This window comes from Microtus pennsylvanicus, chromosome 2 (genome assembly GCF_037038515.1).
Source record: "Microtus pennsylvanicus isolate mMicPen1 chromosome 2, mMicPen1.hap1, whole genome shotgun sequence".
NCBI classification, from domain to species: Eukaryota; Metazoa; Chordata; class Mammalia; order Rodentia; family Cricetidae; genus Microtus; species Microtus pennsylvanicus.
In genome coordinates, this window is record NC_134580.1 from 129,827,473 (window position 1) to 129,842,720 (window position 15,248).

A 15,248-nucleotide genomic window follows, 5' to 3' on the forward strand; every position below is an offset into this window, starting at 1 on the left:
ACCCTGGCCACCAGCCTTGGCTTCACACCTACTAAAGCTTCCAGAATGAAGCTCCTTTGAGGGCCCTGCCTCCCCAGCTGCGTCCCCAGTCTTCTTTCTTCCCCCTGGTCTCGGCATCCCTCTGTTGGCTTCCCTTGGTTAGCTGGAGTTGAGCATTCCTGCCACCCAGAACTTGTGGTTCCCACATATGAGACAGGTGCCATCTGTTGTGTGCTCTTGGGGTACCATGCCCCTTCATGTGGCGCATCACTTAAGGTATCCCCATTAGTTACTTCTCAGCCTTGTCCTGTAGGAGTCCCCTTGCCCTGTTATGGCTGTTAGGACTCTTGAATATGCTGTTAAGAGACAGTGGTGAGGATAGTCTATCTTGGCAGGTTCTGGCATGAGATAGGTGCACTCAGGAATTCAGTCAAGCAGGTTCTTTGTAACACCGAGAAGACTCTGTAGGGTGAAGCTGAGCTTGGACCTTGTCCGTCCTCTTTCCCAGGCAGAGCTCAGGAGGCAGGGTCTGGGGTGCAGCCTTGAGCTGAGAGCAGTGAAAAAGCTCCCTCTGCCCATGAGGCAGCTTCAGCTGAGTACCAACTGCAGCTTTCTTCCCTGAGTTTCACATCAGGGTGGCCAGGAAGACAGACAGACAGACAGAGGCAGCACCACAGGTAACCACCAACTTTATTGCCTCTGTGCCAGGGTCCTAAACTTGGATTCAGAGATCTCTAGGGGCAACAGGCAACTCTAGGCCCAAATTATTGCTACTCTGCAAGGTCTTCTTGGGGCTTCTCATAGTGCCCTGAGAATGGGTGGGGCAGAACATGCAAATGGTATGCAAATGACATGCAAACCAACCCAGGATACTCCAGAGGTCTCTTGTACAACAAACTGATGCTAGAAATTCTAGATCTAACCCAGAAGAGTGATAGACATCCTGGGTTTCTACACTACAGACTGAGTTGGCCTAGCCTCAGGGGTCAAGGTCCCAGGGTTTGAGGGGGGTCCCTGAGCATCAGCCCTGGTTCTGCCACTGGTTGAGGAAGAACAGAAACCTAACCCCAAAACAACAAACAGAAAGCAGGACACTCCTAGGCAGCCAGAGAGGGAAGGGATCTGCCTGGGTTACACACCAAGGCAGAGGACAAGGGAACCAGGATCTGGGCTTCCCGAGTCAGGCAGAAGCCCAGGTGCTTGGAAGCTACAAACAGCAAAATAAATAAGCAGGCAACCCAGTCCCTGATCCCTGTGCTAAGCCCCTCTACCAGCTGATCAGGGCCTCAGCCTGAGAACAGGCAGGCTTCTTGGTCTTAGTGTAGAGTTGACCAGTGCAGAAGGCTCTAGAGTGATGGGCCATGCTGCAGTCACCAGCTTAAGCAGACCCGACTCAGTTATTATTCATAATCCACCAGGAGGCTGTGGGTGAGAGGTTGGGAGGTCAGGAGCTGGGGGAGGGGCTGCCCCCTGGTCCTAGAGCTGTTTGGAGCACAGGGTACAACACACCTGGGAAGAACACAGTGGTGAGGGTGTCCGGGGCCTGCAGGTGATCGATGAGAGTGCGTTGGAAGGCCTTGCTGCAGGGCGACTGCTGGTGCCTGGGAGGGCCATGGAAGAGACAGAGTCTGCAGCCATCCTGCTGCCTGGACTCAAGCACCAACCCTTCCTCTGCTGTTCTAGCTTCCAGTTTCCCCCTGGGTAAAATGGGAACAAGGTACCTACATCACTAGACTACTGCCAGCACAGGGGCACACACTGACAACAGTGTACATTCACGGAGTGCCTGCTCTTCACCTGGCATTGTCTTGAGTTCTTTGAGTTTGTTTTATAGGGTCTTGTTATATAGTCCAGACTGGCCTTAAATCATTGATCCTCCTGCCTCTGCCTTCCAAGTGCTGGGAGTTTAGGTTTGTGCCACCATGGCCAACTTGTGTTAACTATCTGTTGTTTTTGTTTGTCTGTTTGTTTTGTTTTGAAACAGGGCTTTGCTGAATTTGCTGTGTAACCCAGGCTAGCCTTGAACTCCGAGCTCTCTTACCTTTGCCTTCAGTGTTGATATAACAGGCATGCACTCAATACCTAATTTGCATTCATTCTTTATACATCATCTCATCTGGGACCCAGATGTGTTAGGTAAGTGATCTGAAGTCACACAGCCAGAGAACAGGAAGGTAGGACTTGGACCTAGTCAGAACCCCTCCAGAACCCATAGTCAGTGTCAGCTGTTAAACCACCACTCACCTTCTCCAGGAGGCTTCATCCTGCCAGAACTCATAGAGGGTGAAGGCAGCATGGTCTAGCATCTTCTGGGCAGACACACTGCAGAGTCAGAGGTAGCTAGGCTGGACCAGGGCTATGACCACCACTGACTACCTGACAAGGATCTCATGGGAGCCTTGCCCAGATTACCCAGCTCACCATCCCTCCTGCTTACCCCTCCCCGCCTCAAACATCCCACTAGCTAGCCGGCGACTCACTGTAGACAATGGCTCTGGGCCCCTGTGAAGTTCATGTAGCAGCACAGGGCACGGTGAAAATCCTGCAGGGCATCCTCTGCCACCTGGACCTGTCTCTGCGCCACAAGGATGTGCTGGCAAGAGAGCAGCTAGTCACTGGGGTCAGCTAGGCTCAGAGTATGACCTCACCCTTCCTAATATGGTTCAGATCTGCACCCTGTGGGGTCAGGTTCCCACAACCGACAGGACCTCCCAGCATCTCTGACTCCATCCTCCAAGCCACTGACCCTGTCTGTGGTACCACCTCCCACTGTGCCCTCTCGCTTCCATTCCTACCTTAGGCCTGACTTTCAGAGATACAGATGAGAGAGCAGAAAACCTAAGGGGGTCATAGAGCAAGAACCAGAACCCAGCACCTGCCTCCCAGGTCCGAGTAGACAGCCATTACCCTTCTTCATGAGCACTCCTTCCCAAGCTCACCGAGTCAGGCCCCTTGGCAAGGTCCTCTTGCAGGGGTTCCAGACGGGGTGCCTGCAAAGGGCAAAGAATGTAGGTCGAACCTCACATGTTTGGCATGGGCAGGTCCTCAAGGGGCACCGGCCACCCAGCCACTTACCTTGCATTCAAGCTGGTCTATGAGCTCCTGGAGGCGATTGACCTGCAGCCGCCACTGCAGTTCAGCCTCTGAAGTCCACCCTGATGGGGGGACCAGGAGGATATCAGCCAGGGGCCCCCGAAGCTGGGAGTCCTCTCAGGGCAAACTGGGAACAGTGGCGGAGCAAAGCCCTAAGAGAATAGGAGATGGCACATCTTCCCTGGACCCTGTGCAGCCAGATCCTACCCTGCCGTAGCACACCTGTATCAGAGGATCCAGGAGACCAGGCTGGTGACCAGCTGATGCTCTTCAGGGCTCTGCGCCCCGCCCGCCGGCTGCTACGGGACCTGCTCTGCACTTGAATGTGTTCTTCATTCAACCTAGAAAGTAGAAGGTCAGCCTGCTATCCCCAGAGCCACAACAGGGTCAAGACCAGGATTCCAGCACAGGACCAAGCTTGGGTGGGGCAAGGCAGATCACCTGGGTCTTTGAATCCCAGTCCCCAAAAATTTATCCCTTCTGACCAGCTCATGGCCTTCCTGTCCAAGAGGTTGGGTAGACCATGGAACTGAGGAGTTTGGAATGCAAGAACAAAAGGCACACACCAGACCACAGGCCAACAGCCCTCTCACGTACCGCTGACCTCGGGCCTGGGCCTCCAGGGTGTCTGATGCCCCCTCCAGGGAGCTCTGCAGGGCTTGTAGCTGACTCACAGTTTCTCGAAGCAGGAACCGTGTGACAAACTGGTCCACCTTGGAGGCCTGTTCGTATTCCTGTGGGCAGGGAGAGAGGTGTGGTTGAAGAAGGAGCTTACCTTGCTGTCTGCCTATGTCTTACTCACGGGAGTAGCAGGGGAAGTCAGGTTCAGGGCATGCAGGCCCGGCACAGGCAGTCACTCACTTTCAAGTTTGGTTTGGAGATAGGGTCTTTTTTAGCTTCATGATCCTCCTGCCTACACCTTCCCGGTGCTAGAGTTAAAAATGGGCACCAGTGTGCCCAGCTTCTGAGGGCCCCTTTCCTGGTCCAGGCTGGGGTATTTTCATCCTGGCAGGTACGGAGCTGCCGCCTAAGGATCACAGCCCACTACTATACTGCTTTTCCTGGATCTCAGTTTCTCTTCTCTGTTAATCTCATCTTTGCCACAGCCAGTGATGTTCCTGGGCACAGCCAGGCAGGGTAAAGGTGCAGGGCAGTAAGGCCACTTTTACACTTGGGCCTCTTACGGGCCTGTTGGACCCACTCACAGTCTGCGTGTGCTGTGTGTGTTTGCTCTTCTGTTATTCCATTCACCAATCTCTGGGACCAACGTTTGCTGCATGGATTTTTCTAGACGCTACATATACAAGACATCCAGGTCCCTGAAGAGACACAAACACACTTGCCTGCACTGACCCCAGCCCCTACTACCAGCCTTCCCTCAGTTCCCTGAAGGTAGGCAGAGACAGAGAGGCTGCCCATGCCTCAGGCCCCTTGCCAACCATCTTGGGATACCCACTCTCCTCAACTGCTTTCACCGTGTGCCTCCATCTCTCCCACAGGACTGAATGAGGCTCCCCTCCGTTACTTACTACAAAGGGCTGAGCCTAGTGCCCGCAGTCGGAGTTCTCAATCTGAAAACGCCCCCACTGTTGTGCCGTACTGTTAGTAATCTGGCCAGCTACATACCTGACCAGTCAGGATGCCCTGAGAAGCCCTCACCCCCACCACACACCCGAACCTAAGGTGGGAGTCCTGGGGAGCCATGGAGAGCCGTGCTCCACAGCAACATCTATCACGGGCTTTGCTTGCCTACCACCTGCCTTGGCTCAGCCCAGATGGTACCTTGTGGACCAGGCTTACAACAAAAGGGCTGGACTAGTGCCCGATTCCTGTCCTGAAGTCTGTGGGACCTGTTTCGGTGCCACCCTTTTCAGTAACTTCCCTTTGGAGGTATACAAGGACTGATGAATTTTCTATGTGCAACCAAAAAAGCCTGGTTGGTAGAACCACCCACCCCATACCAGACTCATCCCAAGAATCTCATTTACCCGTCATAATTTGTAGGAACCATAGTTGACTCTACTCCGTGTCTGAGGCCTTGAGAGGTTGGTTGAACCTTGGCCAAGATTAAGCACCTAATTAGTGGCAGGCCAAGATTCAAATTTCCTCTCTGTGCACCTTTAAGCACCTTCTAAGCATTCTTTGGGTAAAGCACTAGCCCTGTTTTGCAGCTGGGAAGCTGAGCCCAGAAGAGGTCATGAAAATGAATAGAGGCCAGATTCTCCGGGGCTGGAGCGGTCCAGGGGAAGAACGGAGCTTTGGTGTAATGAGGTCACTTGTGAGCTCACAATGCAGTTCACTTGGTGGGGCGGGGCCAAACGGGACCCCTGGGTAGAGGGCAGGGCCGAGGCAGCATGGGAAGTGGCCTCCAGTGACCAGTCCTACCATGGGAAACAGCAATTCCCACAAGAGAACCAAAGCATCCAGTCAGGCCAGCAAGGACAGGCCGCCTGACATGGACAAGGCCCGTCACAAGCTGTTCTTCGGCCACCTCAAGCGGAAGAAGCCAAGTGTGAGTAGGGAGGCGGCCCGATGGGATACCGGGTGCTGGAGTCTGCGCCTTTAGACCCAGGGGCATGAGAGGGCTCAGAGAATCTGTTTAGAGGTGGAGAGTCTCTGAAGCCCACATAGGTGGTATAGGGGCCCTAGAAGCAAGGGCAGAAAGTGGGGCTCTCTATCCAGGGGTGAGGCCAAAGGCATAGGTGTCGCTGGGGTCACAGACATGGATTATCCTTTACTCCCTCTCTCCAGCCCACAGCCTCACAGCACATCACTTTCCCCTTCTTTCAATGGCGTGAGGCCCCTGACTCCGCCCGGGTGGGTGAGAACCTCCGCATCAAGGCTGGGAAAGTACGCAGTGGATGGGCCAAGGGTGGACGATGGGTTCCTGTGAGGAGGCAGGGTCCCGGGGTGCGGGGTGACGGCCCTGATGGCACCATGGGGTTCGGGAGGTTGGGTCCTCAGAGGCACGGGAGTGGCTTCAGGCCCTGCCCTGGCGCGTTCTTCCCGTCACAACCCGCCCACCCCCAGACCAAGATCGTACTGCTTTTCCCGCTGGACAAGCGGCAGCAGCTGGCCGAGGCAGCAGCGTGCCCGTGTGCGCGGCCCGGGCGGCCGGTTGAGGATGCGCTCGGCGCCCCGACGTGCTTCCCAGCGGTGGCCCCCATGCTGCGTGGCGCAGGCGACGGCGTGGACAGGCGCGAAGGCGCTCGCTCCGGGGAGATGAAAAGGATCCTGGTGCTGTTGCTGCAGCTGGAAGCACGGCTGCAGGAGGAAGGGCGGCGCGAGGCTGGCAGGCGGGGGGGCGGGGCCAAGGCCCAGCAGGGCTGGCAGCCGCTGTACGCGCATCTGCTGACCCACCACGAGGTCTGCAGCGAAGGCGACCCCCGCGAGGAGCAGCCGCGCAAGCGGCGCCGCTGCCCTCGCCCGCGGCCCTGAGTGCTTGGCACGGCTCCTCCGCGCTAGGACTCCGCTCAATAAAGAGCACATAGCAACCTGGGTGTCTTCCACTTCTGTCCCTGCTGAGGCCCCCGGTGAGTAAGAATGAAGCAGAGCCATCACCACGACCTGGAGCTAGAGCTGCACCTAACCTATCTTTGTGGCACAAAAGTCAGCTCATGCCAGACCCACAGGCTCAAGTTGGGCTTGAGCAATCTATACTTGGCTACGCTTGGGATAACCTGTTTTCACCAAAGGCTTGAGGTTCTCTAGAGTCCTCAACGTTCAGAAATCCCTCATAGGCGGAGGGAGGGTCCCAGGCTCCTAGCAGACATAATACCAGGAAGAACAGAGAGGCTGGCCAGCCATGGTGGTGTGGAACTACAGAGTCCACTCAAGAAGGGTTTGAGAGCTGGGCAGTGGTGGCACACGCCTTTAATCCCAGCACTCGGGAGGCAGAGGCAGGCGGATCTCTGCTAGTTCGAGACCAGCCTGGTCTACAAGAGTTAGTTCTAGAATAGGCTTCAAAGCTACAGAGAAACCTTGTCTCGAAAAACAAAACACAAAAGAAAAAGGGCTTGAGCCTCTCTGTTCTGTCTCCTGCCTGCGAGTGATCAGTAACTCCCAAGCTTTTAATTCTCCAAATTTTCAAGTCGAAGCACTTTTCTCCCAAGGTACCAAGTTTCATCCTCTACCCCACATGTAGCCAAAGCTTCTTCCAAACCGCGATTCTAAGGCAGTTTATTTCCTCTGCCACCACTGCCCAGTGTTTCTCCACTAGACCCACTAAAGCCCAAGGCTAAAATTGGGACGTGCTTGCCCATCTCCCCCGCCTGTCTGCCCTCAGTTCCTGCCACCTGCTTTTTCCGTACTTTCGTGGCACCAGTGGGCTTCATTCTTACTCCTTGTATCATTCCTGAGAGAAGCAGCACGTTAGGGGAGAAGCCAGCTGCTGGCTTTCTTGGATCCCACACCCAGCTTCCAGAACAGACCCTAAAGCTACCATCTCCAGTTGTAGGCAGCTGGGGTAATACCAGCACTCAAGAGGATGAGGCAGGAGGATCTTGAGTTCAGTGCAGCAGATTGCTTCAGGAAACAAAAACTCTGAGTCGCCTTTCCTGTCACACATTGATGCTCCCTTGGGACCAGAGGTAGCAGGATGAAGGTCTCAAGCCACTGGAACCATAAGTTGTGGACAGACTGTGGACATGTCAAGAACGTGTGCCCCCCCCCCTCCACAGCATAGTACCTACTGAGAGTTAATTGCCCAGTCACACAGTTCTCAGCACCTGTGCACTTGCCCCAAATTGGCTCTATCATGCTCTTCTCCAGGACTGTAATGGGAACTTTAAGAGACCTTACCAGTTAACCACAACCCTATGGTCACATGCTGTTCCTAAGACTTTTCCCGCCCTTGTGATCCAGAAAACATCCAGTATCCATATAGTCCTTATTTTTAGCTCAAGTGCATCTGAATCTTCTATTTATAACCAAAATGATCTTAAAGAGAATAGTCTATCCAGGAGGCAGGCTTGTGGCTACCTTTAGGAGCAAGAAACACTACAAAGATTTGGGCTTGCTTAGGTGGTTATGTGGGCCTCAGAGCTGAAGGGGTCAGACTAGACCTCCGTGTGGCTATAAGGTTGAGCACGGGGAAGTTCTCACTGTAACTAGATATATGGTTGAGAGCTTTCTCTTTGGAACTGTGGCCGGAGTACACAGATACTCCAAGCGTTTGGGAAAAGAATCGGCTGTGCTGGTCAGCCAGGCCCCTATTATGGGCTCCCAAATGGCTGCCATCAGCCCTGTGCAGGAGGAAGCGGGTGGGGGTTACGCGGCCAGACTGAGGTCACAATGAGCCCAATCTAAGTTCCTTTCTTCTCGAACCATTCCTTCCCACCTCCACAGCGAGGTAACTCTCTAGTCAAGCTGGGTGACGTGCCCGGACTCTAGGACCCTAAGGAGGAATTAAGTACTGACTAACAGCAGGGCCACACCCCCCTTTGGGGTGGAGCCAAAAAAGGAACCGCCGCCCTAACAGGCGGGACCTCGTAGCCAGAGGCGGAGCTGAGAACTGAGGGCTGGTTATCGCCCAGAAGGCCCACAGGGCTTCGGGGCACCCTGAGCCCAGAAGGTGGCGTCGGTGCCCAGGACCCGCCGCGTCCACAGGCTCCCTTCTTTGGATCACATTGCGGTGGTGGTAGACCAAGGTTCCGCCTTCACTAAGGCAGGCTTCGCCGGGGAGCTCCAGCCGCGCATTGTGCTGAAGAGCTCAAGTCTGATGCCAAGTTGGGACCGGCCAGTGCTGCCTGGAGCACCGGGCTGCGAGCTGTCAGGCGGCGTGGCGCGTGCGCACCCTATCAAGCACGGCGTGGTGGTGGACTGGGACGCACTGGAGGGACTGTGGGAGCGTCTAATGGTGGGAGGCCTGCAGGTCCGCCCCGAGCAGTGGCCCGTGCTCGTGAGCTACTCGCCATCAGCACCACCGGAGGGCCGAGAAAAGGTGGCCGAGCTGCTGTTCGAGGCCCTGACTGTGCCCGCGTGCCACATGGCCAGCACGGCACTGCTGGCACTCTGCTCCACCGGAGCGTTCAGTGGGCTGGCTGTAGAGGCGGGAGCAGGCGTGTGCCACGCCACACCCGTCTACGCAGGTCACTCGTGGCACAAGGCCACCTTCCGTCTGAATGTGGCAGGTAGCACCCTGTCGCGCTACTTTCGAGACCTGCTGGTGGCGGCGTGCCCTGATCTTCAGCTGCAGGCTCTGCCCCGCAAGACCGTTACACAGCTCAAGAAGCGCTGCTGCTATGTGTCCCTAGATTTCCAGGGTGATATCTCTGACCCTGCCCGCCACCAGAGGGCCTGCTTTTGCCTGAGGGATGGCTGCTACGTGTACCTCGGCAGCGAGCGCTTCCGCTGCCCTGAACCCCTCTTCCAGCCAAGTCTCCTAGGCCACCCTGAGCCAGGACTGCCCACATTGGCCTTCCAGGCACTGCAGAAGATTCCCTCAACACTGCGGACACGCCTGGCCAGTACGGTGGTACTGGCTGGTGGTTCCACCCTTTTCCCGGGCTTTGTGGAGCGCATGAACCTGGAGCTAGAGGCACAGTGCCGGAGGCATGGGTACCCGGCCCTGCGGCCCTGTCTGGTGGCTCAGCCTGGGCGGGGCACAGCTGTGTGGACTGGAGGTTCCATGATGGCCTCCCTGAACTCTTTTCAGTGCCGTTGGATGACTCGGGCCATGTACGAGGAGTATGGCCCTTTTCTGGTGCAAGAAGTGTTCGATTGAGTTTTATATGGACGCAGAATGACTGGTGACACCAGGGGCACTGCAGGAACAGAGGAGGCAACTCTGGCCTAGCGTGGAGAACCAGATAAACAGATTGAAGTGTTTGTAGCTGGCAGGGTTATATGTGGGTGGACTGCCCTTTTCCCTTTCTGGGCTAACCCTGACCCTCATTTTGCTTTCATTTGAAAACCCAAACCACATGTTTAGAGAATGTCAGCACCCCCTCCCCCCAGCTTGGCCAGGCTCAAAGAACATTTGAAAAAAACCTCTTAATATGAGGGACCTAGAAGCCCTGCCCCTCACTTGAAGCTCTCAGCATTCCCTTTTCTGGGGGGGAGGGAGCAGCAGTGACTAGCATGTGCAAAGCCTTAGGGTCTATCCTAGAGTATCAAAAAAAGGATAGTTGGGAAATGCCCAGGCCTGCTCAACCCACCTCCAGAAGAGACGTGGACGTGGGGAAAGGGAGAGTTTTTCTCTATTAAGACAGGATCTCAGCTATATGCCCAGGCTGGGTTTCGTCTCAAGCTTTCCAGCCTCTTCCAAGTGCTGGGGTTAGAAGTGTGAACCACCACCAGGCAGTGGAGGTGCACACCTTTAATCCCAGAATTCAGGAGGCAGAGGCAGGCAGCTCTCTGTGAGTTCAAGGCCAGCCTGGTCTACAGAGCAAGTTCCAGGACAGTGGAGGGAAATCGTCTCCAAAAAGAAAAAGTGTAAGCTACCACCTAGCTTAACACATAAAGGGGGTGGTTTTTTGTTTTGTTTTGGTTTTGATCACTAAGGGTCTGGAGCCCTGGCTGTCAACACTTGTCTACACAGGTTATAATATAGGTCAACAAACAGGTACACATATCTATAGACGCCTGCCTTCTCACATGTCCTGGGGTTAGGCCCTGCCTCATAGGCTCCATGTACCTGTGGACATGTATCACCTCATCTCCTACGTCCTAGCCCATGCCTGCTAGGTCCTGGCTTGACAGCCCCCAGCAATTACATCAGGTCAACAAAAACTTACTATGTTGCCTGAATTGTTTTAGGTACTGGGAATAGAACAGAGAACAAAACACTAGCTCTCTGCCTCTTCCTCCCCCAACAGGGTCTAACTCTAGCCAGGCTGGCCTGAAACTGACAGCAAATCTTCCTCCCTCTGTCTCCTGAGTATTGAGATTACAGGTGTGAGCCACCATGACCCACTTAATTCATTATCACCTCTAGCTTTTAGATGACGAAACTGGATCAGGCAGTAAAGGGCAGTTAAGTGGGAATACCCGAGTCTGAATCCCAGCTCCTTTCCACAGCCCTGAGCTATGACAGGGAAGAGTCCCAGTGCAGCGAGCCATCATTGCAGGTTCCCCACGGGCTCTTCCCTGCACTTACCAACTTTGTCGTGTCCATGGCAGTGAGCACCGCACGGTTCAGTGACTCCAGCGCCGCCAGCACAGGCCGATAGACGCCCAGGTGTTTGGAGAAATAGTCTGTAGGCAGAAAAGGGGCTCCAGCCACACCATCTCTCCAGCCTGGAACTCCTCAGCTGCCCCCGGCTTCCTACCCCATGGTACCCTCACCACACCCGCCTGCCCAGGGGCTGGGACACAGGGGCCAGCACAGGCCTCTACTCACCACACAGTTTCTCTGTCTCTAAATTGCTGTGAGGGAAAGAGAAAACATTCTTCAGACTCTTAGAACCTGGGCCTGTGAACTGAAGGTAGGTGCCAGTGTCCCCAGCCCATTTACATAGCCTGGCATGGCATCTGTTTGGTAGGGGAGGGGCATAAGCACTTCAAAGGGGTCAGTCCAAGCCTCTGAAGCCTTGAATGCTGATCTAGTCTGGGACATACACACTAAGGAGAAGAGGAAGGAAGGGAGGGGAGGGGAGTGGCTCTGCACATTCATGGCGTGTGTGTCCCCAAGTGAAGAGGCAGGGAAGGAGTGTCTACTTGAAGCAGATGTGTGTATGTGGACATGAGGGAAGATGTGTATTCCTGCACCTGCATCCACAGGCGGAGGCAGGCAGGACCCAGCTGTCCTCAGACATCCTCTGCATGGGAATGAAGGCGCTGAGCACGGGTGGTGAGTCAAGCCTAGTTATTCTGGGGTCCCAGCTGGAAGCAGTGTAGCAACAAGGCTGGAGCTGAAGAGGGTGTAGGTGGGTGGATAAAATTGGCGCCGGGCCCTGACGTCTTTCCCCACCCCCTTGCCTCCAGAAGGAGCCGTGATAGCAGGGGACACAGGGACAACCTGGCCAGGTTAGACTCACTCGGTGAGATGCCCATCGATTCCACTGAACAGTTCCCGCAGCTCCACTGAGCTGAGAACCCCATCAGCAAAGTAATTCTGGAATTCTTCAAAGGAGAGCTTCCCATCGTCTGGGGAGAGGCAGGGCCTGGAGTTGGTATCCTTGAGTCCTGGCTGTATCCTGCCCCCAAATTCAGGTTCCCCAAAGGCCTGGCAGCATTCACAATCACTCAGCCAGATAGCCTAGAGTGGTGGCCTTAGTGGTGGCCCTGACTGTTTTGGACAAAAGGACAAGAGTACCCAAAAGTATATGCTGAAGGAGACACCTCGTACAGGATACATTTGGTAGGGACTCGGTATCTGTCAAATGGAAGTATGAGAGAACCGCCTGGAACACACCAGAGCATGGCTCAGGACTTAGGGGCACAGTCCCTGGTCCCATAAACTAGCCTTGCTCCAGGGTCACAGAGGAGGAGGCGAAGCCTTCTGACAGACTCTACAAAGCAGCAGACTGGCTCTGGTGAGAATGAGCTTTCTGGCATAGGGGGATGGAAGCAGAGGCAGAGAACAGAACAAGATGGTTAAAGATGATGGGGTTTGGTCTGAGTGATAAGCAAAGATGGGGGGTGGGGCCTGGGCCTCTGCCACAGAATACACTGAGAGCATGTGTCTTAAATCAATCTGAAGAGGCTCATAAAAGGACAAGCACTTGGGGACACCAGGAAGCTGAAACATAGGAATCTGCAGCCCCATGGGGAAAAAAAGTGAAGGCTGAATGGGGCGCTCCACCACCTCATCCAGGGAGCCTAGGGTGATCTGGGTCTCAGGGCCACTACTTAAAGGGTTAGACAACTGATGTCCTCCTCTGAGCCTCTGTTCCTTCCCTGTGAAATGGAGTGAGGAATCCCCACCTCGCAAGCTGTTGTACGGGCTTTACAAGGTCTTATACAAGCACCCATCATGGAGCTAAAGTACTGCTTAACATAAGCCCCCAGCTCCAGCCTCGGGTCAAACATAAGCCCCCAGCTCCAGCTTCAGGTCAAAGCATATTTCTCTGTTCCCTGTTCTGCATACCATCTGTTCTCCAGGCAGTGTCCCTAGCTTTATCTCTCACTTGGGAGTCTCAAGACTTCACTCTAGGCTATAACTCCCTAGCTCTCCTACCACCCCACTCCCCCACCCCCACGCCCCGCCGCACACATAGGCTGTGGGACCAGAGGGGAAGAAGCCACACTCACCATTCTTGTCTGCTCTGCGGAAAACCTAAGGGCCAAAGGGAAATAAGAGGGTGCTGTGAGTGGAGCCAGAGAGGTAGGAGTCCCCTCCCAAGCCAATGGGGCCCCAGCTGGACAGCCAGCTCCCCTGCATCGCCGGCTTAGGGCAGTACTGCCAGAGTCTCTAGCAAGGTACCACAGGAAGATCCGCACAGCAAGCCCTAAGGCGGACTCCCTCCTGCTGCAGGGCAACTTCACGGTGGGTGGGTGTTCCTGGCCAGCTCTCTGTACCTCCACTTCCCACAGCTGGAGTCTAGCCTGAGTTCCCTCTAATGGATCAGCCTTTGGCATGGTCCCAGCTTGAGGAAGCTTGAACAGATGGCCCAAGATCCGTCCTGAGGAGCCGTGAAAGCTTTACCAGACCTACACCCTGGCTCTTCTGCGTGCCCTCCTGTAGTCCATTCTCCATCCACCCTCACTGAGTAGGCTTTTCCTGTGCCTGTGGAAGACTGGCAGCCACTGGCTAGCCCTCTGTGGGCGCTTTGGTTTTCCCACTAGTAGTGAGGGAGTAGCCTGAATTTAACCCTTTCAGGACTGGGGAAGAGACCATCTCAAAGGCTGGGATCTGTGCATACACATTTGCATGAGGAGCAAGGAAGATGGCAAGGGTCAGCAGACTTTATTTGCAGAGGCAGTGATGAAGCAGACAGCAGCATTCTCCAGTGCCTGCCCTACTAGGAACCAGTCCTCCAAAACAGCTTAACAAAGGGCACCAAATTCATGGCCTGGACAAAACCCTCTAGGCCAAGGTCCTGGAAGCTAAACTCTTCCACCCAGGGTCACTGGTCTAAACAGCCAATGTAACCCTCAGGCTGCCTCAGAGAAGGCCCACTGCTAGACTGGGGTCACACAGCACTTTCAGTGTGGCCTAGCTGGGGTCTTTGGGATGGGCTGGGACAGGAGAGCTAAGCTTGGAATGAAGACACGTTCATCTACATCCTAGTGTGCCCACTGACTCCATCTGTGACCTGGAATGTATCTCCTTAGGCCTGAAGGACTATGGTCAACGTGCTGAGTCACTAGGACATTGGGGAAGGGGCACGACAGCCTCTCCCACTAGCAAGGACCTCTGGAGTAGGGGCAGGAGAGGGCCAGGACCAGCTGAGCATATCAGTGAGAGGTTAAAAAAAAAAAAGAAGGGGGAGGGTATAGGGGGCTTAGAGCAATGGCTGAGGCAGTCAGGATGCTCTAAAGCCATATAAGGGGGTTTTAATGCCACCTGCTGCCCATGAGGGGAGTCCCTTACCAACTGCAGGACTCTGCCACCCTCTGTGAGCCTGAGGCTTCTGGGGCAGGACAGAGATTCCTTCTAGGTCCAGGCTACCAAGTCCCATCAGCCCAGCAGGTTGGTGATGGCTACTGTGACTGAGTATTTAGAGCCCCAGCCCCACTGGGCATATTTGGGGTGGAGGACAGTAACACTATTGCGGAGACAAGGAGAGACACGGAGCGGCACAGACAGTATAAGGAACACAAAGGCAGGGGGATAACACCAGGGTCACAGATAATCTGGGAGAGGGACCGAAGCATAACCAACTGAATGTGGAGGGAGAGACAGGACCACGGAAGACCGAGACCTGGGGAGCCCTGTGCCCGCCCACCGGTGCCCTACTCACATCCTGGAAAAGCGCGTGTCCCGCGGCAGGCGCGGGGTGTCGCGGCGGCTGGGGCGCGGGTGGCCGGAGCAAGCACACAGCGAGCAACCCGGCGCACGCCATGGCTCGGAGGCTCGCAAGGCTGCGGGTTGCGGTTCCCAGGCCGCCTAGGTTGGCTGGGGGCGGGGCGTGCGCCCATTGGCCCAAGCGCGGCCCCGCCCCATCTGGCCTCGGTTTCCCTGCCTGGAAGAGGCTTCCAAAAGGGGTGGGGTAAGGGGTCACTAGCAACGACAGCCTGCCAGTTCTTCAGGACCAGCAGCTCCACAGTCTGGTGTGGGCAGGAGCCTTAAC

At 55.3% G+C, this 15,248-nt stretch overlaps 3 protein-coding genes across 6 annotated transcripts; 2 read left to right on the forward strand and 1 right to left on the reverse strand.

Moving 5' to 3' along the window:
* Positions 1–651: 651 nt before the first annotated feature.
* Necab3 (N-terminal EF-hand calcium binding protein 3) lies at positions 652–15,155 on the reverse strand. Of its 2 annotated transcripts, none has more exons than XM_075962590.1 (13): positions 14,919–15,155; positions 13,267–13,291; positions 12,051–12,159; positions 11,414–11,439; positions 11,171–11,268; positions 3,670–3,806; positions 3,295–3,413; positions 3,055–3,134; positions 2,919–2,969; positions 2,460–2,572; positions 2,224–2,301; positions 1,489–1,580; positions 652–1,401 (listed from the first exon to the last, which is right to left on the reverse strand). In XM_075962590.1, exons 1-13 carry the CDS (start codon positions 15,018–15,020, stop codon positions 1,373–1,375), a joined length of 1,059 nt encoding a protein of 352 aa, XP_075818705.1. In that variant the 5' UTR covers positions 15,021–15,155; the 3' UTR covers positions 652–1,372. The 2 variants fall into 2 exon arrangements, with proteins under 2 accessions (XP_075818705.1, XP_075818706.1); XM_075962591.1 differs by lacking the exon at positions 14,919–15,155 and adding an exon at positions 13,534–13,705.
* On the forward strand, positions 3,781–6,533 carry C2H20orf144 (chromosome 2 C20orf144 homolog). 3 transcript variants are annotated; one of them, XM_075962595.1, is made up of 3 exons: positions 3,781–5,584; positions 5,824–5,922; positions 6,103–6,533. In XM_075962595.1, the coding sequence occupies exons 1-3, from the start codon at positions 5,459–5,461 to the stop codon at positions 6,508–6,510; spliced, it is 633 nt and encodes a 210-aa protein (XP_075818710.1). In that variant the 5' UTR covers positions 3,781–5,458; the 3' UTR covers positions 6,511–6,533. The 3 variants fall into 3 exon arrangements, with proteins under 3 accessions (XP_075818710.1, XP_075818709.1, XP_075818711.1); XM_075962594.1 differs by having other exon boundaries at positions 5,824–6,533; XM_075962596.1 differs by lacking the exon at positions 5,824–5,922.
* Actl10 (actin like 10) lies at positions 8,630–10,087 on the forward strand. Its single transcript, XM_075962592.1, has one exon. The coding sequence runs from the start codon at positions 8,792–8,794 to the stop codon at positions 9,794–9,796; it is 1,005 nt and encodes a 334-aa protein (XP_075818707.1). The 5' UTR covers positions 8,630–8,791; the 3' UTR covers positions 9,797–10,087.
* Positions 15,156–15,248: the final 93 nt, after the last annotated feature.